The sequence below is a fragment of the Trichoderma evansii genome, assembly GCF_050947405.1.
Source record: "Trichoderma evansii strain SZMC 28006 chromosome Unknown GGI43scaffold_21, whole genome shotgun sequence".
NCBI lineage: Eukaryota > Fungi > Ascomycota > Sordariomycetes > Hypocreales > Hypocreaceae > Trichoderma > Trichoderma evansii.
In genome coordinates this window covers 332,787-354,546 of record NW_028145185.1, presented here as the reverse complement: position 1 = coordinate 354,546, position 21,760 = coordinate 332,787, and the positions used below count along the sequence as shown (strand labels likewise).

Here is a 21,760-nt window from a genome sequence, read left to right as displayed (position 1 = left end):
ATCAGGTTAAACTTCAGCCATATCCGCGAAGGTTGCTTGCAGGGCTATTTTTCGTTAACAATGCCGCCGGCAGATCGTTGCCCGGCAACATACCACTAGCGCAACAAACAAATAACCCCTGTCACTTGGCCGCCTTCTTGATGAGCCCGTTCGCCCACTCAAAGTTGCGTCGAGTCCACTCAAACCACCGCAGCTTTATCACGATCTTTTTATGAACACAAGCTGGATTGCGACCGGAGCTTCTCGTCTTCCAAGACTGGGAGGCAGCGCCAGTACAGCAACGACTCTTATTTGACATTTTTTTCGCCTTGATTTTCCCTCTCCTTGCAGCAGGCTGCACCGTGATACATATATAATCCTGAATTGTCTTTTATCGCTTCCGCAGGTGGCACCTCTCTCGTCTCGTCTCAGCGGAGCCTAAGCAGGCGGGCGTCACTCGCATTCTCGCCCACTGCACGCTGCATTCCAAGTGAGGGACAAGGCATGCCCTATCCTGACCGGCCAGGCTCTTTCGGCGCTGAGCCCTACCTGAGACATCAACATTCTGCGACTTCCGACCACGGGTTCATCCCAATGTGCGTATACTTTCACCGCATCCAACAATGTTGTTTTGGCGTCAATTAACCCGTAACAGGTGGGACAGCGCAGACTCCGAGCGTACATCGCTCAACCCTGCGTCCCCAAAGCAGGCAACGCGGACCAGCACATCACCGTATCCAGTTTCGAGCGCCATCCAGTCTGCCCATGCTGCGCTTACTGAGCGGGTGAAGGAAAACAGCAGCACCCATGTGCCTCCTCCAGCCAAGCGCTTCAACGACCCATCGCCAGACCGAACCATCGCCAAAGTCGGGGCGCCACACCGCAGACTGCAGTCCATGCACACAGGCTCTGTGCGAGACATTAGTATGATGCTGGAGAACAACTCCAGTAATAGCCCCAGTACTTCGCCGACCAAGTCCTATGAAAAGCCAGAAAGAGTTACCAGACCGTCTACGCCACCAGGCCTCAGAGAGAGCAGCTCTTTTGAAACTCGCATCTACGATAAGGAGATGAATATGTCGGCACCATCGCTGTCAAGCAGCTTGACGCCCATTGTGCGACCTGCCGTCCGTCGGCCAGCGCCACAAAGCATTCTTTCAGAGAACACTCCACCTCAGTCGTCAACCATGCTGGCTTTACAGAGCATGCCCAGTGGATCGCCAACCAAGGAGATCGAGAACCCGCTTTCCAACATCACCAATGGATCAACCAGTGGTGGAAAGGGAGCGACTATGGATACTTTGGCCTCGCAAATCCTGAGCCTGACCAGTATCGCGAGTTCCCTGCAGAAGGAGATGGCAGCGCTCAGTCGGCGCAGCAGAGACAATGCTACAGATCTGCTTAGCCTCAAAGAGGCTACGAACACTCGAGATGAAGACATCAGAAAGAGCCTCAGAGATTTGCTAGGCAATATCAACGACCAGTCAGCCAAGATCGCCAGAGATTCATACAATGGCTACTATATTGATGGCAAGGCCAATCCCCAGTCTCCCAACAGTGGGAGAACCTACCAGATGCCTCGAATTCCTTCCCCCAAGAGCTTTGCTGAATCTATTGATCGCGCATCTATGAGCACGCCGTCCTTGGTAGGCGGCGACAATTCAGGTGCAACCTCAATTCTCCTTTTGGAAAAGATCCTTCGTGGTCTGGGCACTAGAGATGGCCAAGAGTCACTCCTCAGTCATCTCCTTGAGCTCTCGGATAAGCTTACCGGTATGGCCACTGCTGCCAAAGTAGAGGAGCTTGTGGACTTTGTCCGACTGCAGACTGAGAGTGCCATGGTACCTGTCACTCAGTCCAATCGAAGATTCAGCTTGGACCATGAGGGCAGCATTTCTCATCATGGCCATAGCAGTGCCATTGCTCCACGCATGCTCAATAACATGGGTGACTCTCGCAGACCAGCTACTTCTTCAGGCATCCTGAATGATGACGTGCTCAATATCATTCGCAATGTTAAAGATAGCGTCGCAGCAAGCGGTGGTCTAACTGCGGAGGTAAAAGCACTTGTTCGAGAACTGCGCGGAGAAGTTTTAGGCATGGGCCGTGAGCTCGGCAAGAGGCTAGAGAATGTCACTAGCAAATCAGGAGGCAACTTGGAGCGATCGTCTTCCTCTGGTAAGGATGAAGTTACGCGGGTTATTGACGAGGGCCTTGAGCAGATGAATGAGCAACTCAGTCAGGTTCTCAGAGAGCACCGCCGCCAATCTCAAGCATCCGCTCCTATGCAGAAACTTACCATTGATTACCAAGAAATATATGCAGCCTTGAGGACTGCTCTCAAAGACATTGACGCATCCAAAGAGATGCCAGACTTGAACAGAGAGGATGTCCTTGAGGCTGTGCGCGAAGCATGGGAGAATTATAAGCCCGAGATTGAAGTGCAGCAAATCGGACTGGAGAGAGACGAAATCCTAGAATGTCTTAAAGAAGGCCTTGAAAATCAAATGCCTCCTGCAGCCACCAGAGATGAGATTCTGACGGCGGTTGTTGAAGGCTTAAAGCACTACGTGCCTCCTCAGATGGATACTGCAGCTTCTATGTCAAGAGATGAGATCATCGAAGCCGTTCGAGAGTGCCTGGAGGAATTCGAGTTCCCAGTGGCTCCGTCTGCGCTTGGAAATGAGTTAACTCGCGAAGATATGCTTCGTGCTGTCAAAGAGGGCCTCAATGATCTAGATCTTGGAGGAAGGAGTAATGCGCTTGTGCCGACTCGCAACAACGATGAAATCAGCGCCAAGCTTCATGAGTTGATGGACTTTATGAAGATGGAGTTTAGGGCCGTTTCTGACGAAGCCAAAAACAACGTGGCAGCCCATGGTCGCGACACTGACCACCTCTTGGACGCTACCAAAGATGGCCTTGAGCATCTCCGCCTAGCTATCGAAAGCTATGTTGACCGTGCCACTGGTGTCGCCGGCCAGGAAGAGTTCCTGGAGGGCCTCTTGAAGTCTATGGAAGACTTCAAGGAAGAAATGTCGGGGCTTGTATCAAAGGCTAACGCAACTTCTCGAGAGCAACTCCAAACCGAATTGGAAGGACTTCGAGATGTTGTCCATTCATCCATGGTTCCGGCCGCTCCCCTGATGCCGCAGACCCACAACGACGATCTCCTTGACGCTCTCCGGAAGGGACTCAGCAATCTGCGACAAGAAATCCTCCGACCACGACCAGAGACTAGTGAAATTCTCGATGCTCTTAATGATGGCCTGAATGACATTCGAGCTGGCATTGACAGAATTACGAACAAGCCGGTCGATCTCACTGCCAACGATGAGATTCTCGACGCTCTCAAGGAAGGATTGGATGGCGTGCGATCTGATATCGGGACAATTCGAGACTCGAGCAACGACAAGGCAGTTGCCATTCGTACTGTTAATAGCGAGAACAACAACGAGATGGCAATTATTCCTGCTGATATGGCCAAGCATGACGATATCAAGAATCTCGAAATTTTGATTACGCAACTGCGAGCCAAGATTGAAGAGATGGGGCCTGCTACCGGAGCCGCCCCAGCGGCTCCCAGGATTAATATGAGCCATCTAGAAAATATGCTTCACGACGTCCAAAGAAGCGTTAATGAACTCAAGTCCCGCGCACCCGTCGTAGTCCAAGCTGCTAAGCCGCGCGAAGCGTCGGAGCAAGACAAAGATCAGTCAGAGACACCAAAGGTAGGAGAAGAGTACGTTATGAGAAGCATTCCTTCCATTTTCACTAAAAGCAGTGGCAATCCAACAAAGGAAGATGTTGCGGCTATTGAGAATATTCTGCGCAACACCAAGTCTCGCGTAGATCATCTCATTGATGGTGATCAAGCAGTGCGACGAGAGCACATTGATACATTGGAATCGCTCATCTTGGAGTCTCGAGAGGCTATCCGATCAGTCAACCGGCAGCTGGAGGACATCCCCAACTTATTCCACAAAGATGACTTTGCCAAGCTGACTACAATCATTACTGATCTCGGCGAGGGTTTGGAGGCTATCAAAGATCATGCTGAGAGAGAAGCTCTAAGCCCTGAAAAGGTCAGAAAGTCGGATGTCCAGGCTATTGAGACGGTTGTACGGGATATCAAGACTCTCGTTGATGGGATTGCCGTGGCCGACTTTGCCACCATCACTACTCGAGAGGACCTCGCTAAACTAGAAGCAATGATGAAGGCGACCAAAGAAACTTTCGACAACAATCACGAAACATCGTCCAAACGCATCCAAGAAGTCAAGTCATTCATCGAAGAATTCCAGGCCGAAATTCGAAGTAAACTTATGGATGGCTCTGAGAGCGTCGGCAAGGCATTGCAATCTATAAGCGAGAAAGTTGAAAAGAATGAAAGCGTAGGCGGAGACGTCAAAGACATGTTTGAAGTCATAAAGAGCGAATTTGAGATTTCCAAGGAGGCCATTGCGGGATCCAGGATCGAGTCCAATGAGAAGCTCGACGAGGTTACTGAGAACATTCGTACCAAGATTGACGACAAAGTCAATGAGCTCTTGGCTAAGAACGAGGCTCTTCGGGTCCTGATGGACGAAAAATCGCAAGCTGCCGAAGCACGCGAAATAGTCACCGAGTCGGCTTTGTCGGGCACCAAGGCTGTTGCTGATGAATTGAAGCTGCTGATCGATACTCTTGGATCAACCGTCACCGATTCTCTAGAGAAGATGGAAGAGGCTTCCAAGACTGTCTTCACCAAGGTTGAAGAAGTAGCCTCTCGCTCAGAAGAGACCCACAGCGAAGGCAAAGCCGATCATCAACGGACGCGCGATCAACTTCGCGAAGCTGTCGGCAAGGTTGAAGGCAGTGTTAGCGAATATCAGCCTCAGATCTTGGAGGCAGTCAAAAGCATCCTTGGCCTCGTTGGCGATCACTTTGAACACTCCAAAGGCATCCAGGACAAAGTGGTGGGAGCGATTCCCACAGAACAGGTTTTCAGATCTATGATGCCAGAGCAGTACGACGACGCGATTGTTCACCAGAAGCTGGATAAGATTGTGCAGCACAATGATGGTGCCTTTGTCCAGCTTCAAACACTCGACAAGGTTCATCAATTAGTTGTGGAGAATGCTGCAGAGCTATCCCAATTTCTTTCTAAGCAGACTAAGCACGCTGTGGAAGAACGCGACAACCGTGCTAAGCTCTTGGAGGAGACCAATATTGCTCTTGAGAGAGCCATTACAGAACGCAAGCATGCCGATGCGTCTGTCAAAGAGCTAAAGGAAGAGGAAGAATGGCTGAAGCGCAGCGTCTTGTCTCTACGGAACGAGCAAGAGGGCTTGATGAAGCAAAAAACTCGCCTTACCGGTGATGTGTCTGCCCTCGAAACGGCGTTACGCTTACGCAAGGAAGAGCTCCTCGAGATGGAAGTTCGCGCCGAAGGTCTGGAACGACGAATTTTCAACGGTGTTATGGATCACTCCCGAGTGCTCCTCTTTGGCAAGAAAGCCAAGGGTGGTGCCGACTCTATGAACCGCAAGCGAGTTAAGAAGTCAGGCGGCGACGACGGTACATCATCTCCGCGAGGCATTGCAACGGCTCTCTCAGGAAGAAATCCTATGGCGCCGGGACAAGTAGGAACTACGCGACGTATTGCGTCTCTCAGTCAGATGACAAACAATGTGGCAGCAAACCCCATCACAAGAAGTCATAGCGTGAAGACTCCGACTGTTAGTGTCAACGGCCATCGCAAGCGTAGCTGGGGTCCCACAGCGCAGAAGAGTGGATTGAGCGCAGAGGACAAGGAGAACGTCAACGTTGATGAAACGGTGGAAGAGCTCGATGAGGGCGATATGGTCAACGTAACTCATGAGTCTGCTGCGGTTGATGACCCAGCAGACGATCGCTCAGAGTATGAGGAAGAGATTGACGAAGATGACGATGCAGAGAGGCACGACGGAAGCGATGGCACGCAGATACGACGAGACAGCAAGGGATATGAAGACGATTCTGAAAGTGAATATGAGGAGAGCATTGATGGCGACGATGAGCCTCATACTCCCGTAGTTGTTCGATAAAGGGTGATGATTGGTATAGTAATGGGAGGATTCAATGGTTTACGATTTTGTCGAATTGATTCGCCTGGAGGCAGTATTTGTTTTTTGTGCTCTTTTCTTCTTCTTATTACCCCTTTTGTCTTTATTCCCTTCTTGCCTTTTGGCACTACTGCCCCATTCTCTTGACTTATTGTTTTGCAGAGATGGATATTATGAGGAGACATGATAGCCGCTGTTTGATACCTGTATGTAGCTTTGAACGATAATTGATAGTCACGTTATATTATAACATACAATTGTTGAAAATTCCCCCCCTAATGTGATGCCTCTTGAGAGTGAATTTGAATACTTGTATAAGGTTGGAGAGAGGCCGGGTGTTGTTATTCGTCTTGTATAAGACAATTCGCTGATACGGTTATCAGGCACATGTAATGGTGGGGTCCAGCACTAAATATTGCCCGCCAGAGCAATCATAGCATGCCCAAGCTTCTTTTACCCATATTAAACTTGTCCAGCGCATCACGTCAATTGCCACGAACAAAGACACCTACACACCTCGAGATAAGCTGAAATTATAACTAGGTGCTACCTAAAGAGAGAGACGCGGTCACTCATTTCACGCGATGGACCAGCCGCACGGTGGTGGTGGCCTCATCTCGCCGCCGGAGCTGTCTCCCATGGAGCAGGAAATCCTGGAAGAGTACGAGCGCCTGGCGACGAATATGAAGACTGTACGTGCTATCGCTAAAATCGAAACTGACATTTAGTCAAATTTTGCTAACGAGATATCCATATAAACAGCTGGCAACCCTGCTGGATAATCTGGCTTCGAACCCTACGGTCGGTATACTGGACGGACTGCGGGAGCTGGAGCGCAAGACGAGCTTGGCGTTTACGCTGCTGAAAGCGAGTGTGTATAGCATTGTGCTGCAGCAAGAGATTGATTGGGGTGCTGGCGATGCTGGGGGAGGAGGTGAAGGAGGAGGAAATGATGAAGGAGAGGAGGAGAGAGAGAAGCAGGAAGAGGAAGAGGACGAAGAAATGGAGGAGTAATTGTGATGGCGATGGATTGATGATGACGATTTTAATGATACCCGATATAATGAGATTCTAATCTAGGTAGAGATATTGCGATATTGATATGTTTGTTCATGTTTGGCACAGCTCTAATTCTTGTTTCTTCTTGTCAAAGTTTTATATTCATTTCCCAGCGTAATAATAATACTTGTACACTTGAGTAGTTCGCCTCAACATATCACCACTCAACTTTTTTTTTTTTCTTACCCTCCTCCCCTATCTCTATTTTTAAAACCAGACAACCAGCCCCCGTTCTTTTTCCCTTCTAATATACATTTCCTCCATAGTACACCTTTCGCACATCAACCATCTTCTTTCCTCGTCCAATGGCAATCGCCTCGGGGTCAACCTGGTTCATCAGAGCGTCGTAGGCAGCCTTGACGGAGTTCATGGGGTTCTTGGATCGGGGCATGCTGGCTGCGATGTCGTGGATGCCGGCGGCACGGCACATTTCGAAGATACGGTGAGGGCAACGGAGACCAAAGCCTTATTTTTGTGTTAGCATACAAAACCACTCTCATTTAGAAAATCATAAGGAATCATACCTGGGGGACGGGAGAACAGCTCGACAACTGTGCCCGAAACCTTGGACACGGACTTTCCGTAAATGGTTCGGTTCTCATACCGTCTGATGGGCTTCATGTTTCGGATAGCCAGCAGCTGCGCCGTCTCGGCAGCAAGACCAGCCTCTGTGGACTTGGCAATACCCAGGCCAAGACGGCCGTTGCCGTTACCGGCAATGGCGACGACAGACGTGCTGCGAACTTTGCCTAGACGTGTCTGGTTGGAGACCCAACGGGTAACGAGCACCTTGCGGTAGATGGACTGGATATCCCGCAGGGACATGCCCGTCAGGCGCTTGATTTCCTGGTAGCGACCGTCGTCGTCCATGCCCTCGTCCTCCGGGTCGGCGGCGGACTTGTACAGGCCCTCAACACCGGGGACCTTGCCCAGCTCGGGTGCCTCGGCGGAGTGCAACCTGCTGGAGCCAGCGGGGCCGTCCTCGATGAGTTCCAGGTTTGAAGGCTCAATCTCGCCTGAGTCGAGGCCGTCGCTGATCTTGCTGAGCTCCTTCTTCCACTCCTCATTGATGGCCTGGTCAAGCTTCATAACTTGATCTTGTGTAATGGTGGCGGCTTCGGTGTAATCCTTTTTGTCTTTGCCCTCGCCATCCTCCTCAATCAGGTATTTCTTCAGCAGTTCGGGGTCCTTCTCCAAGTCTACCAACTCTTCCTCCGTGAGATCTATCAGCTCGGCGCCATTGCTTTCCTTGACTCTCCGCAGCGCGCGGACCATGGCTTTTGTAAGCTGCTCGTTCGTCTTCTTGTCGGTCAAGTCGGCCAGTTTCGAACCGTACTTGTCGGCCCAGTCGCTGGGGTTGAGCCACTGCGGCTCCCAGGGCGTGCCCTCAATCTCCGGCTTGACATCGTACCGCGGGTCTAGCTTGGTGTAGTCCTCGATATACTGTGGCCTGTAGGGATCATCTCGTAGTCGGCCCTGGAAGATCAAGTCGTCCGGGTTGATTGCCTCCTCGGCGGCCTTGAGGGCCTCCAGCTGCTCGGGCGTGTACTTGCTCTTGAGGATCTCGAGCTCCTCCTTGGTGTACTCGGGAAACTTCTCCTGGCGGTATTTGGCGAGCTTCTCCGGGTTCAAGAGACCCATCTCCTCGGCCTTGACATTGCGGAAGCGTGACCGCCGCTTCGAGGCGCGGGGTATCGAGGTGTGAAGCTGGTGTTGGCAGCTGGGGACGACAGCGGCGATGGATTGCGCCGTGCGGGCAGAGGCGACGCACTTGCCCAGGAGGCTGCGCGCCGGGCGGGCGACGCTCATGGCCAGACGAGGCTCCGGATTGACAGGCGCAGCGGAGTCAATTCCCTCTCGGGGGCGGTCGTGGGGAGGTTTTGGCGAGAAGGACGCTGCAAACCGAGTTCAGATCGTCTCACTCACACGACCCTTGAGATTTTTCTGCCATTTGCCCAATTGAGGAAACCGCACCAAAAAGTGGCTTGAAAGATGAATCAGCAAGTTGTGGCTGCACATTGAGGGGCAAGCCACACTGCCGTTGGCACCTCCAGCCACATCGCATCACGGGATGGAGCACGTGTAGTTAATTGCGCCTAAGAATTCGCTATTTCGTACCACGGCGCTTTATTAGCGGATCCCAAGTCCCCTAAACTGAGTTGAGCCATCCAGGTACAGAGAACAGCAGCAGCTTCAATATGCGACATCAAGTATATGCTGTAGGCAGTATCTGATATAACCGCTTGCCTCATCCTCAAAATCGTATGTTTTTTTCACATCTATAAAACAAATCGCGAAAGAGCCGTTAGTAAAGTAGCCAGTAATATCACCTTCCAATCTCCAGTCCCCGTCATATCTCCTAGCGCAAGCCCTGGCCTGATACAATAATTCGACCCCCGTAGCCGCATCGTGAAACGTCTCAGGAGGCCTTGGCCGTCCCCCGTCTAGTTTCGAAAGCGTCACTTATTACGACTCGCCAAAACACCCCCCAAATTCCTTCTCAACTACGGCCGTTTTTTTTTTTTTTTTTGTCTTTCTTCTTTTCCCTTTTCCTTTTTGTTCATACCGCTCGTAATAAGTCATCCATTTGTGCTTTGCTTTCCTTTCTTGCTCCAATAATTAATAGAGGTTTCCACCGTGACTGGCTCACATTGGACCCATTGGACCCATCTTCGCTCTCTACCAAACCACCACCTCTAATCAGCCTCAACCTAATATTCCCATCTATCTTCTTATAAAAACACAACAATGGGCCAATTCGACTGGTTCAAGAAAATCGGCGCCACCGATGAGGCCGTCGCCGTCCTCAACGACCAGCCCTACCTCTTCACCGTCCTCATCGTCGTCCTTGTCACTCTCACAGCGCAGGGCGGCGTGCTATACCTCATCCACTGGGCCACCTTCAAGGATTCCCAAAAGAAGAAACCCAAGCAGGGAGCCAAATCCGGCGGCGGTCTGATCAGCAAACTCACGGGAGGCGGAGGCAGCGACAACGGCCGCCGCGCCGCTGGTGGCAGCTAGGCGCCAGTAGAGCAACAGCAAGGAACGAAACAACTTCATGTTTCACCAATCTTATACCGCCATTTTATATCAGTTGATCTGATCTATCTGTCGTACGACTACCGATTTTTAAAAGAGATACCAAGCAGGTTGCGTTGGGGTGGATGACCGCAATTACATAAGGGACATGCCTATTAGAGTCTTAAAGAGAGAGGAGGAGCAAGGATGACGCTTTCGTCATTCAAGTCGATTATATATCCGGAGCATTATAGCAAAGCACTAGTTTATTCATATGACTTATAAAAACTAACATCATCATCATATCCGGACGATATCATCGTTTCACGTGAGCATCCTACATCTGTATATCCTATAGTAAATTCTCCTAAACATAACCATTCATTAAATGTTGTAAGAGGCTGTACGTCTAGCGGAATAATCCCACGATTCATGGTGCAATACGGCGAGATAGAGTCTGGTGTGGTGGTATAATCCAGCTCATGCATAGGCTTCATCTCGGGAACATCCAGAGAGCAGTTTGCCACAGTTTCGAGATATCCGCCATGAGATCCTGGGAATAAAACGGGGTTGGTTGCCTCCATCTCTGTTACACTGCACTGCTGTGAGTCGAAAAACATAGGGATTTCCTGTTGGAATTGCTGAAATAAAGCCTCTCTCATTTCATAACCTTCCACCTGAGAGCATTCGTCCATAGGTATCTGAGTTGGGCCCACAGAGTCTTTCCTTTCCATTTGAATTGCTGATGAAATAATGTTGGGCTCACATAATATAGCCTCGGGCTGTATTTCTGCGTTTGAGGTTGGCTTCTTAACTTCACGCCTTGCTTGATATGACCGGGTTGGTATCTTGACTGATGATAACAAGACGTCCCATGTGCCCTTCTCAATTCCTCTTATGACATGATCCCCATGGTCGCAATTTTCGCCAACCACTCGAGCTGCGAATATGGCAGTCTTATATCGAAGGCTTGGCGATTCAGCGTTTTTCATTCGAGCCAACGAGGTAGCTATAGTAGGTGATAGGGAGACTCGGTCATAAATGGTCTACAGGGCTATCAGATCAAAGCTACAAGCATACTTGTCCTAGCCAACTGTACTTACCTTGAGATATTGCATGCTGAACACAGCAGGCGCCAGTTGTGTCAAACATTCAGCCCGCGTGTATTTGTTGGTAGTGATACCCTTGTACTGTTTTCGTGACCCAAGCACGATTAGCTCTAGTACGACGTCCAAAATCTGCCTGAGCTGCTTTATGGGTTCAGTTCTTAGGATCTTGCCACTCTGTGACAACTTTTGGGTCTCTTTGTGAGTGTTTGGTGGGAAAAATTCTATAACTCGCTGGCCATTTAGAAAAATATCACTTGAAGCTTCCGTGGTTTTAGTTCGTTTCCTCTTTAATGGCGGTTTTGCTGGAGTAATGTCAATATAGCAAATCACGGACTGAAAATCTGCTGTTGAAGCATCTTTCGGGGCCACCAAAGTAGATGACAAGTCTGGATGCTGTATAGAGAATGACATTTTACCCAAGGGCTCATCTATGCCTCTTTCGCGATCTTGTAGCCGAATTCCTGCTTTGGTCCAAACCTGGCCCATAAAGTTAGTCAAAACAACCAATCATAATAGATTCGAACTGATTTGAAGCGTACTTCACAACACTGTATCCATTCTGTAAGCTCGGCAGTCTGATCTATCGCCGTCACACATTCGCCTTGGATAGAAACGATAACATGGAAATAACAAGATCCAGTTCGTGCTATCCACAAGTGCTCCTCCGCCACTGACTTTAACAACTCAGTGCTTGTCTGCGGGAGTTTCACGCCATCCGGAAACTGCAGCTGCAATGAGCCTTCAAGTGATAGTTCCAGCTGCTGCCCATTGTCGGACAGATGGAGCTTTGGCAGATCAACACTAGCGAGCGGCATTGTGCCTCGGCTACAGTAATGTCAGAGGGTGCACATGTGTCAGTACTTGGGAAATTACGCCGGATTATGGCGGTAGAGGTAGGTAGAACGGGTGATGTTATTCTCTATTACTGAAATGGCAGCCTGAAAAGTTGAAGTTTTCTCGTCTTTCATGTATCGCGGTCATCTTTCGTCACTAAATATTCCATCTGAGGGAAGTTGCGTTCCGTAGCACACTCGGAAGGAGAGAACTGATCCACCGCCTTCCTCACACATTACTAAGATAGGGTTATATATAAGTACCGTAAACAACCGCAGTGATGCCATCTGATAATTGTCTTTGAACGAAAAAAGGAAAGAGAAACAGGCCTATAACAAAAACGAAACGGAAAGAAAAAAGCAAAAAAAAATTCTCGAGTCTATGTTTTGCTGTAATCCTTCCTTCGCCCAGCCTGCACGAAATATTGTCGCTACCCAAAATCGTTCCCAAAAAATGAATAATGTGAATAAACCCAGTCTTTTATGTGTCCTTTGTTACAACCAAAAAAAGAAAAAAACTCCTCGCGTCAGCGGTTATTTAAGCCATGGAAAAATCTTCTTGGTTGGCTCCAAGGGTCCTCCTGACGAGGAGCCCTCTACAACAAGACTTCGTTGATAAATTTCCTGTAGAATAGTCATTAGCACGCAGGTCAGAGGATATAAAAGAAGGCAGTTCCATGTTGAGGTGTATGTGTGTATGTGCTTAGCTTACTTCTTCGTCCGTTGCCATGTGACAGCTCAATATTAGCTCGCGAACATTGTCGTTTTTGGAAAGGTTAGGATACGGTGTACCCTGGCTCTTCATGAGAGGCAAAAGAACCTCTCCAAGAACCTCGAATTTCTTCCAGTTGATGCGGTCGCCATTGGGGCCAACAAGTGTTTTACTGCCTTCCTCGGCAGACACCAGATCTCGGCGGTGCAGGGGAATGAAAGGAATTCGGGGCAAGGGAGAGTTCTCCCAGGCCAGTCGATAGGCAAAGTGACTCTTTTGCGTTCCCATCAAGATGAGCAATCTCGCAAACTTCTTATGAGTCTCTGGTGAAACTAGAGCCTTTGTTTGAGCAAGGCGATGAATTGCCGTTCCGTTTAGTCCTGCCAAGACGGCCGCCAAACCGTTATAGTTATTGAGCTGTCGAAGCTTAAGAGCAATATTCATAAACTTTTCGAGAATGACTGCTCGGTGTTTCGCCTTGTCTCGTAGGAGAATCATGTTTGCGACCCACTTGGCAACGTGATTAAAGTGGTTGATCATGCGATTTATATTGTTCAAGCTCTTGCAGCTCTCCTTTTGGCTGGCTGGCAGACTGACGTGGCGCACAAAATCGCGAATTCGGATCGAAGAGAACATGATCCAGTCGATCCGAGTGAGCTCATCTGCAATATCGTCGTCTTTGATTTCGACAAAGATGCGATAACGGAACTTATTCATCGGTAATTGAGCTGTGGGGTCCAAGGTACTGGCTTCTCTCTCATAGTCTTCATATGAGTAGAGCTGTATTTGGCCGCCACTACCAACAACTCTATTGAGGTTCTCTGAGCTCACAGATGGCCGCTCAAAATTGCCGTCTTCCTCAAACTGCAAGGCGGTCAGACCTGCTGGAAGCTCACTCAATTCTTTAGAAAGAATGTCGCTAGCCAGCTGATCATTGGCATCGTCAGCATTGGCCCAACCCGTATCATCGTCCTCTATGACGTGAAGGGTAAGGTTCCGGTGCATTTGCCTAGCAGCGATGCAGAAAATGGGCTCCGTAGAAAGATATCTGATAAACTCATCCAAATTTCGCCGCGTGGTCAAGCGAGCAAAGTCGCCGGGATACAGCGACACCCATTTGGCCATGGTCTCGATGATTCTGAGCTGAGTGGCTGTCTTGGTTAGGTGATGCGCCGATTTGTCATCCCTTACGCGATCCAGTCGCACGAGGATTGCGGAAAAGAGCTTTCCAGGAGCAGCAAACTTTCGATATAGGCAGAGAAACACATCAGTGAAGTTGGCATCTGCTCTGGAAAGGCGCAACGCTAACAGCCGATCTACGAGATCGTCGAATGACAGACCCGTCATCTTCTTCTGCTGTTTATCTATAACAACATCGTCGCTTCGTTGTAAGATGGGAATGTCGTCTGAGTATCGACGGGAATCAGTGTCGGACTCATCAACATCAAGGAAGGCATCGCTTCCTCGGGGATCTAAGGGGGGCAATGTCAGCTTCGGACCCACAACAACTGCCGTTGAAGCTCAAGGATGTTGACGTCGCGGTAAGCTTTCCGGGATCCGTAATTCGTAAATTGTTTAGGGAAAAAAAGACTATAGTGAGTAAAACTAACCTCGGTGTGGACTCCTGGACGCTTTCTGCATATGGCCATCGGCAATAGGAGTGCCGGAGCCTGGAGCCTGGAAGCCGCGAAGTAGCGAAAAATCCGAGCTCGCCCGGTTATGTCTCCCTTCGCTGACTGGCCGGCTGGTGACATCGGGGGCATCGAGGTTCGCAGCCGATTGTGCCCTCTTGCGAGCGGCACCTATCTCGCCAATCTCTTCTAACGAATATGTCAGCACGAGCGAGTCTCGCATGCATCTATAGGGTGGCATCGCGTTTCATACGTGGTGACATGCCCCTTCTATGGGCCACGGCAGCCCGGAGAACGGCATGCAGACAGCTTCGATCTATTTCGGGGCTGGTAGACGAGATCTTAAAGTGGGCCAAGCAAGATTTGAAGAGCGTGTGGTTCGCCAATTCATCTGCATTGACCTGTTGTTCTTCTTCAGGCGCTTCGCATTTGGTCGCGACCAACACGGAGGGCATGTTCGAATTCGTCAAAGCAGCTACAGGAATCGCCAATTAGCCTCAGTTTACTCCAGCTGTAGGCTGTTCGCATTCATCGACACGTCGATGACGCGCAGTGACAGGGGCTCGCTCGTCCAACATACCCAGCGTCTGAGGAAGTTCACGGATGGTGTCTCTATTTGTAACATCGTAAAGCACCAAGGCGGCGTCGACCCGGGGCACGATGTGGCCGTTGATCTGTTTTGGCCACTGGATGGGATGTGGTGTATTTGTATTCAACTCGAAGGAATCCAGATCCAGCTCGAGGAGCGTTATCATGTAGGAGGCGGAATCAAGGACGATGCGAACGCTGGACGCGGTAGATATCGGTGGGCGCGACAAGCCCAGAATTCGTTGCACAAAGGTCGACTTGCCGACGCCCATGGCGCCAATAATGGCGATGTTGTAGCTCTCCATGGCGGAGGTTTGCTGCGACTGGAAGATGCGGTAACGGTCAGCATGGGAGCGGTCTCAAAACAGAATGTCTCATCAATGTAACCAAGATGAAGAGAGGTGAACCCCTGGCTGGCAGCCCCGCGACAGAGGTCTAAGCAGGGGTTGCTGAATGAATAATTGGGTGGGGACGGAGGGACAGGATGCGAAATATGTACGAGCAAGGTTAGATGATCAGCGCTGGCTGAGAATTGGTCTGTATGCGATGCAGCAGCAGAACGTGCGCATCATGACATTCCAACTGCGTTGAAGCAGCATCTTTTTTTTTCCTGCCGTGCTCGAGCTTGGATGTGGAATGGCAAGATAAAGGCTGGTTTTTATTTCTCTCTTTTCTTTTTCTTTGCATCTTCTTCTTCCTGGTCTTTCTTTCTTTCTCCCTCTCTTTCTCTTCTTCTTGATATCTCATCTCTGCGCAGAAACGTACCCAAAACGGTGAGGATCCAATTGTCAACGACTCTCGACGGGGGGGTGGCCAGTGTAGCTTATGTTGCCCCTCGTGATCATATCTGTTGCTGCGAGGAGTCTCGGGAGAGAAGAAGGGAATCTCTGTCAATGTCTCTGTTTCGGACTCGAGATATTTGTACGTGTCGGCGGTGGGAGCGGTAGGGGTGTTTGGGCTGTCTAAGTTCTGGTAGAAGGGATCGTCGACAATCGAGATGAAGGAATCACGGTTAGAGCTAGGTAGCGAGGGGTTGGTCGCAAAGGCGGCGGTAGAGCTTGTGCGCGAGGGAAAGCTTTGATCAGTAGATGTCGCCGAGGCCCTCGACCAAGAGCTGCTGCTGCTGAAGGCCGCCGAAGGGCGTCGATCCGCCGCAGCACTTGGAGTCTCGGAGCCGGTGCGCAGATGTTGGGACCCGGAGGAGCTGCAGTCTGTGGCCATGTAAGCGAAGGGCTGCTGGGATGCACTGGGTGGCACCATTGTCGCAGTCTAGAGACGCGACCACAGCGCGGATACGGACATGAGCTGCAAAGGACAAAAGGCAGAGATGATTGAAATTTTGATAGTGATGGAAGGGATAAGACGAAGGCAGGGAGAGGCTGAGGGAGGTGAAGGAAAAAAAAGTCGGAGCTAAAAAGGCTGTCACAGATATGGGAATGGTCCGATGTCTGGAGGTGAGGAGACGGATAAGGGATTATTGAAGATAGATGCGAATCGAATCCATGCCATTGGGGGCCACTAGTGATTTGACAGAGCAGAGCTAAAGGCACCACTTACCAAGCCCACACCGGGTAGCCCACGAGGATCGTAGCGAAATGGAGAACGCGATGGGCAGGCCCGGGGAATTCAAGCCTGTGCGAAGAGAGAGGGAAAACGTGGCCGCGCAGCGACGGATGGGATCTGATGGTGGTAGGTAGTTGGTGTGGTGGTGGTGGTGGTACAAGGACGAGCGCGAGGTACTGCTACCTCGGCGGCGTGGGTGCGACGCATGTACGTCTTGTAGGCGGCCAGGCAGAGCTGGCAAGGGCCGCGCAGTACCCAGTACGCCGTGGGCGTCTGGTCGATGAGCAGCACGGCTTTCACACGCAGCACCACACGAGGGTGTGCCGCACCAACCTGAGCCTGAGCCCGAAGCTCTGCTGAGACGAGGCCCGCTAGTGGACGGCGTAGTACCGCTAGCAGTGCTTAGCTCTATCGGCGCAAATGGGGCCAGGGCTTCAAGTCTAGCGCCAAAATCGACGTCCATGCCGGTATCTACGTGCTGGCAGGTCCCATCGCTCCTATAGGCTGCTGTGCTTCAGCTATGCTACTCCCCCATTTACTATACTAGCTAGTGCTACCTACCACCGTTAAGGATTCATGGCATCTCAACAGAAATCATGCGGCATCTGCCTCGGCAGCCACTGAGAGGATAAAGGCAGAAACAGCAATTCAAAAGAGGGGTCTCCGGCTGGTGGCCAAGAAACTAAGTTCTGACCTCCTCTTGCTCTCGAGGCGTCTGGGGTCCCCTTTGCTAGTTGGTAGGTACATGTAGTATATACAGGCTATAGGCCTGGTACTGCTACGCTACAAGACAGCACCTGGAACCACATCGCCATACCTAAAAAGGTGAGCGTTGCAGATGCTGCTACACCGTAGAGACGCCTCACAATCAGATTGATAATTGATAATAGCAAGAGTTAGTGATACAGATGCTGCTAGGCATGCAGGCATTCGGGTTATTACCGAACAGCCCGATATGTGCGAGGGGCCGAATCAGAATTGCATGCGGCTTGCACGAAGTCTGCATTAGCCAAAAGGCACTATAAACTAGATACGGGCCAATGGCCCAAACTGGCGCATCGATTTTGCATTCATTGCATCAGTGTATATGCACTGTCCCAATTCTAGGACAGGCACAAGAAAAGTAGCAGTACTTGCCCGAGCATATGCGTGACGGTGGAGGAGGTTCGCCGAACTGGCAAATAGGTCCTTTTGTGGTTTGCCTCTGCCGCGTTGTGTTTCCTTGGCACGTGTGAGGCTGTGGTGATGGGTTTTTATCGTACGGTAGCACGACATTCAATAGCACCGCCATCTTTGCTCCGCTTGGTAAAACAAGGGCAATACGGGGTAATGTCTGGAGTAGCATCAGATTGATGTTATTGTTATTGAGATGCTACCTAAACTTACCTAGGTAGTAGGTAGCTACCTATTTATAGGTGGCAGTGCAGTATCAATTCGATTGCCACAGAATCACCAGACACCTAAAGCATCTAAGAAACACTCAGTCCTCGGTAAAATAAAGCCCATTCGCACTAACAGCATCCACAACTGGACACCGATAGATTGGTGGATCACAAAATACAATGAATTTCAAATCTACTCCCAATGCTCCATCCGGAAAACCCAAGTTGGCTTTTCCCATCACCTCCCCGCCTTAGTTGCGTCTAGACCCCCTTGCTGCTCCTCGTCTCACCCCTTCAGACACCAAGAGGGAAAAAAAACGCCACACAAAGCGCATTGGCGATAGCTGTCACCACGCATGGGCGCCATCCCAGGCTGCCCTTTAAAACTGTCCAATTGCAGGCGCCCGCAATGGCTGGCTTGCATGCAACGGCTCAGATTTACGGCGATTTTTCTTGTACTTTTCTCTTTTTTTCTCATTGTTAGTACAAATTCGCTCACTTGACGATATTTCCGCATGGGGAAGACCTGCATCCTGCCGGCAGTATTGCTTTCAATCCCACCCAATTGCGCCTCGCCGTTTCGTCTCGTGTTTTGACTCCGAGCTCGCCTTAAGAAATGGGACTGGTCTATTAACTTTTTCACATTTTTTTTTTTTCACTCGTTTCTTTTCTTTTCTATTTTACCCTTTAGTTTATGCAGTCTTAGGTAGGGACCACTATTTTCTACCAATCCCACTACTCTGCCCACTGACTTGTCAGATTCTTTTAGCTACCCAGCACGCCGGACCTGCCTCCGTCATTTCCCCGTTATATCGGACGTCCAAACGCGGCAAGGTCGTGATCAAGGACCCTCAAAGCGCCCCTCAAGCCACGCCTTGCTAGGCCGCCAGCACGTGGGATTCTAGGCCCCATCAATCAATCCGCAACGAACCGTGGGAACACAGCTCCTAGCTATTGGATCCACGCCAACGGGAGCACCGCTACAGGCCAGAAGGGAGATCCACAACCGCATCATATCACATCACATCATGCGCAAAAGCACCTGAAGAAAGGACTGAAAAGAAAGCCTCCTTGTAGTAATGGCTCTGTGCTCGGCAACTTTACCCCTCTCCGCATAAAACTAGGTAGGTAGTCGCACGTATATATACTACACGTAGTATGTTAAAAGCCCGCCAGCCTCAAGCTGTTGATGCCTATTTCCAAAGCCATTCCCTAGAGCAGTGTTGACCTCACTACAATATACATGTACGTACAGCTAATTGTACGTATCGTATTGTATCATCACAAGATCACTTTGGCGGCGCTCAAGTTGGGATCGGCAAAAGATATTCCATTTGCTGACCACGCGAGAAGAGCGGCAGAGATTGCCACCAAACTCGGTGCCGGGACTGTCACCTCGGCCCCGTCTTGAGCTAAGACCAGCCGTTTTTAGACCCGACATATTATTCATCTGTCGTTTCGGAAACTTTATATGGTTCGAGTGTGACTCTATTTGGTACGCATGAAGCACAGAGCAGCCCCCAAATGCTACTCTCAGTTTCTCAAAAGGGAAGTGCCTGTAATGCAAAGACACCTCGTATTGAAAAGGGAGCCCTACCCGGTAGTTACACAATGCCTGCAATGGCTCCTCCGAGCCAAGATTCCCGGCCCATACTCCACGCAAGCTTGTACAGTGTATATATGATACTCAAACAGGTAGCTGACAGCATAGCTATGTAAAGAAGCAGCAGCTTCACTCGTGATGTTATTTAAACCCTGGCATGGATGGCGAATATTGCATGGACTAAGTATCGGTGGCCTAAATAACCTCCCCTTATTTACTAGCCCTGCCCTGTCGATACGAGAACTCGCGCGCTGGCGCTATTTTCAGCATGATCATCTAAATTAAGATGTGAGATCAATGTGAAACAGAACGACTTTAGATTACTACTCTATAAAAAAGAAACTAACACTTGATTTATAACTTTTTAAACTCAGGTAATATTATAAATAATGAAGCTAAAAAAGTCTCTAATAATTATAAGAAATCTAAAAAAAGTTTTTAAAATAATTTATAAATAAAATTAAAGGTAATTCAATCATGAGTATTTCTTTGTGCACCCTTCATCAGCTTCTGCTGGCGACTTGATCGATTCCTCCGTAAAAGGAAGATAGCAATACCGGAGAAACACAGCAGAGCAGTGCCACCAATAGCGCTACCAATAATTGCACCAGTATTTTTCGCAGAAGAGCCATTGCTCTTAGTACTGCCACTGCTACTGTTGGTTTCCTTTGTAGGCGCCTCAGTTAAAGCCGTTGCTCGCCCCGATGTGCTGCGAGGGAGTGCATCTGTTGACTTGGGTGACGACGAAACCACACTTGTAGCTGTCTGTTTTGTAGTCGTCGTCGTCGTCGACGTCGCCGTTGTTGAAGATGACTGAGTGGTGGTAGAATCAAAATCCTGGGTGTAGGAAATAAGAAAGTGACCCGTCTTGGGACTGTCACCACAAGCAATATTAGTGTATGATTTATTAGCTCCAAATATTAAGAAGGCGGTAGAGCAGAATTGTTTTGGTCCACTACAGAGTCAAGTCATCAGCAAGCGCCATAACTCAAAGCGAATCCTATCTTAAGGAATATAAGACATACCAAATAAGTGTAGTTAACAGGGGCATATCAGTTTTCCCGCACCAACTTGAGCACGACCCTTGGTCAATACAAGCTCCAGCAAAGCCGCATTGAGTAGCTATTGTAATAGTAGTTGGACAGGAGCCCCAGAGGGTATTCCAGGTGTCGAGTTGACACATGGATCCGGGGTTGACAGTGTACATCTTGTTGCGGTCGCTATTCTCATATCCATAGATGCTCATTACATCTCTTGATGTCGTCTGGATATATGCCCGTTTATTGAATTCTGTTCCGCTGCGTTGAGAGAGTCGTGCTGTAGGTGTGGGTAGAGGAATACTCAGAATCCGCGCTCTGGCAATGCTTAATTGTAATAGTAAAAGAAAAAGGGCGAGCATTCTCGTCGTATAAGTAGTAATGACTATCATGATGTACTATGAAGATTATGACCAATCTGTAAAAAAAAAATGTGAAAGCGAAAATCGTTGAGACAGAGGGAATGAACGCATTGCTTCATGACCAGGCGGCCCCCTTCGCGCAGCCGTATATATAGCATCTCGTCGGGCACCCAACAATAACTTTGAACCAAAATATCTCAAGTTACAAGGCTCAGGCAGGACAAGGCTGAATATTCAGAAGGCTGTTGGTTCCAGGTTTAACTCTGGGCGGTTATTCGATTGTTAACAGTAGCATCACTGAACCATTATTGCCCCACGACAGCAGCTCGGATCCAGCCGTGTAGGCGCTTCGCATCCTCGTTTGGCCCGCAATTCTGGTCAGCTCAGCCAGTGGCAAGTTTGCGCCAATGCGACCGACGACCAACAACAACCAGCCAGCGGCTACACAGGCTCCTTATATAGGGATCTATACCATAGAAGACATCAATGGTACAGAATCCATGGCGAAAGACCTGAGCCGGCCACTACAGCAGAGCTTACAGCGGCCAATGAGCTAACTAACCAACGAACTATAAGGGCCCCAGGCCCTGAAGCGTCACATAACCATTGCGGCGTCAGCTACAGGCGGGTTTCCCCTGCGCCCTGGGCACAACTTTCAGAAGAGTTCGGCAGGGTTACTGTACATACCAACCGCCAGCAAGGCTGGAGCTCTGCAGCCTAGACATACTCGCGGCTCATGAGATGAAGCTGAAATTTTAAATTGCTGAAACGCCGCTTTCGTTTCGCCTTGGCCAATTA

At 49.7% G+C, this 21,760-nt stretch overlaps 7 protein-coding genes across 7 annotated transcripts; 3 read left to right on the top strand and 4 right to left on the bottom strand.

Annotated features, from left to right (window-relative positions):
• Nucleotides 1-168: 168 nt before the first annotated feature.
• On the top strand, nucleotides 169-6,332 carry GGI43DRAFT_413643 (uncharacterized protein). Its single transcript, XM_083206932.1, has 2 exons — nucleotides 169-575; nucleotides 635-6,332. Exons 1-2 carry the CDS (start codon nucleotides 484-486, stop codon nucleotides 6,045-6,047), a joined length of 5,505 nt encoding a protein of 1,834 aa, XP_083057458.1. The 5' UTR covers nucleotides 169-483; the 3' UTR covers nucleotides 6,048-6,332.
• A 173-nt stretch (nucleotides 6,333-6,505) lies between these two features.
• GGI43DRAFT_413642 (DASH complex subunit Dad3-domain-containing protein) lies at nucleotides 6,506-7,191 on the top strand. The gene is made up of 2 exons (XM_083206931.1): nucleotides 6,506-6,755; nucleotides 6,826-7,191. The coding sequence occupies exons 1-2, from the start codon at nucleotides 6,650-6,652 to the stop codon at nucleotides 7,077-7,079; spliced, it is 360 nt and encodes a 119-aa protein (XP_083057457.1). The 5' UTR covers nucleotides 6,506-6,649; the 3' UTR covers nucleotides 7,080-7,191.
• A 3-nt stretch (nucleotides 7,192-7,194) lies between these two features.
• GGI43DRAFT_190563 (mitochondrial 37S ribosomal protein uS5m) lies at nucleotides 7,195-9,067 on the bottom strand. Its single transcript, XM_083199941.1, has 2 exons — nucleotides 7,649-9,067; nucleotides 7,195-7,589 (listed from the first exon to the last, which is right to left on the bottom strand). Exons 1-2 carry the CDS (start codon nucleotides 8,931-8,933, stop codon nucleotides 7,369-7,371), a joined length of 1,506 nt encoding a protein of 501 aa, XP_083057456.1. The 5' UTR covers nucleotides 8,934-9,067; the 3' UTR covers nucleotides 7,195-7,368.
• Nucleotides 9,068-9,554: 487 nt separating this feature from the next.
• GGI43DRAFT_413640 (uncharacterized protein) lies at nucleotides 9,555-10,448 on the top strand. The gene has a single exon (XM_083206930.1). The coding sequence runs from the start codon at nucleotides 9,873-9,875 to the stop codon at nucleotides 10,143-10,145; it is 273 nt and encodes a 90-aa protein (XP_083057455.1). The 5' UTR covers nucleotides 9,555-9,872; the 3' UTR covers nucleotides 10,146-10,448.
• On the bottom strand, nucleotides 10,277-12,135 carry GGI43DRAFT_190506 (uncharacterized protein). The gene is made up of 3 exons (XM_083199939.1): nucleotides 11,791-12,135; nucleotides 11,246-11,728; nucleotides 10,277-11,188 (listed from the first exon to the last, which is right to left on the bottom strand). The coding sequence occupies exons 1-3, from the start codon at nucleotides 12,064-12,066 to the stop codon at nucleotides 10,409-10,411; spliced, it is 1,539 nt and encodes a 512-aa protein (XP_083057454.1). The 5' UTR covers nucleotides 12,067-12,135; the 3' UTR covers nucleotides 10,277-10,408.
• Nucleotide 12,136: 1 nt separating this feature from the next.
• Nucleotides 12,137-16,415, bottom strand: GGI43DRAFT_190554 (ras guanine nucleotide exchange factor domain-containing protein). The gene is made up of 6 exons (XM_083199940.1): nucleotides 15,781-16,415; nucleotides 15,008-15,338; nucleotides 14,681-14,902; nucleotides 14,407-14,616; nucleotides 12,797-14,304; nucleotides 12,137-12,708 (listed from the first exon to the last, which is right to left on the bottom strand). The coding sequence occupies exons 1-6, from the start codon at nucleotides 16,273-16,275 to the stop codon at nucleotides 12,619-12,621; spliced, it is 2,856 nt and encodes a 951-aa protein (XP_083057453.1). The 5' UTR covers nucleotides 16,276-16,415; the 3' UTR covers nucleotides 12,137-12,618.
• A 3,567-nt stretch (nucleotides 16,416-19,982) lies between these two features.
• On the bottom strand, nucleotides 19,983-21,540 carry GGI43DRAFT_413628 (uncharacterized protein). Its single transcript, XM_083206929.1, has 2 exons — nucleotides 20,589-21,540; nucleotides 19,983-20,518 (listed from the first exon to the last, which is right to left on the bottom strand). The coding sequence occupies exons 1-2, from the start codon at nucleotides 20,990-20,992 to the stop codon at nucleotides 20,035-20,037; spliced, it is 888 nt and encodes a 295-aa protein (XP_083057452.1). The 5' UTR covers nucleotides 20,993-21,540; the 3' UTR covers nucleotides 19,983-20,034.
• Nucleotides 21,541-21,760: the final 220 nt, after the last annotated feature.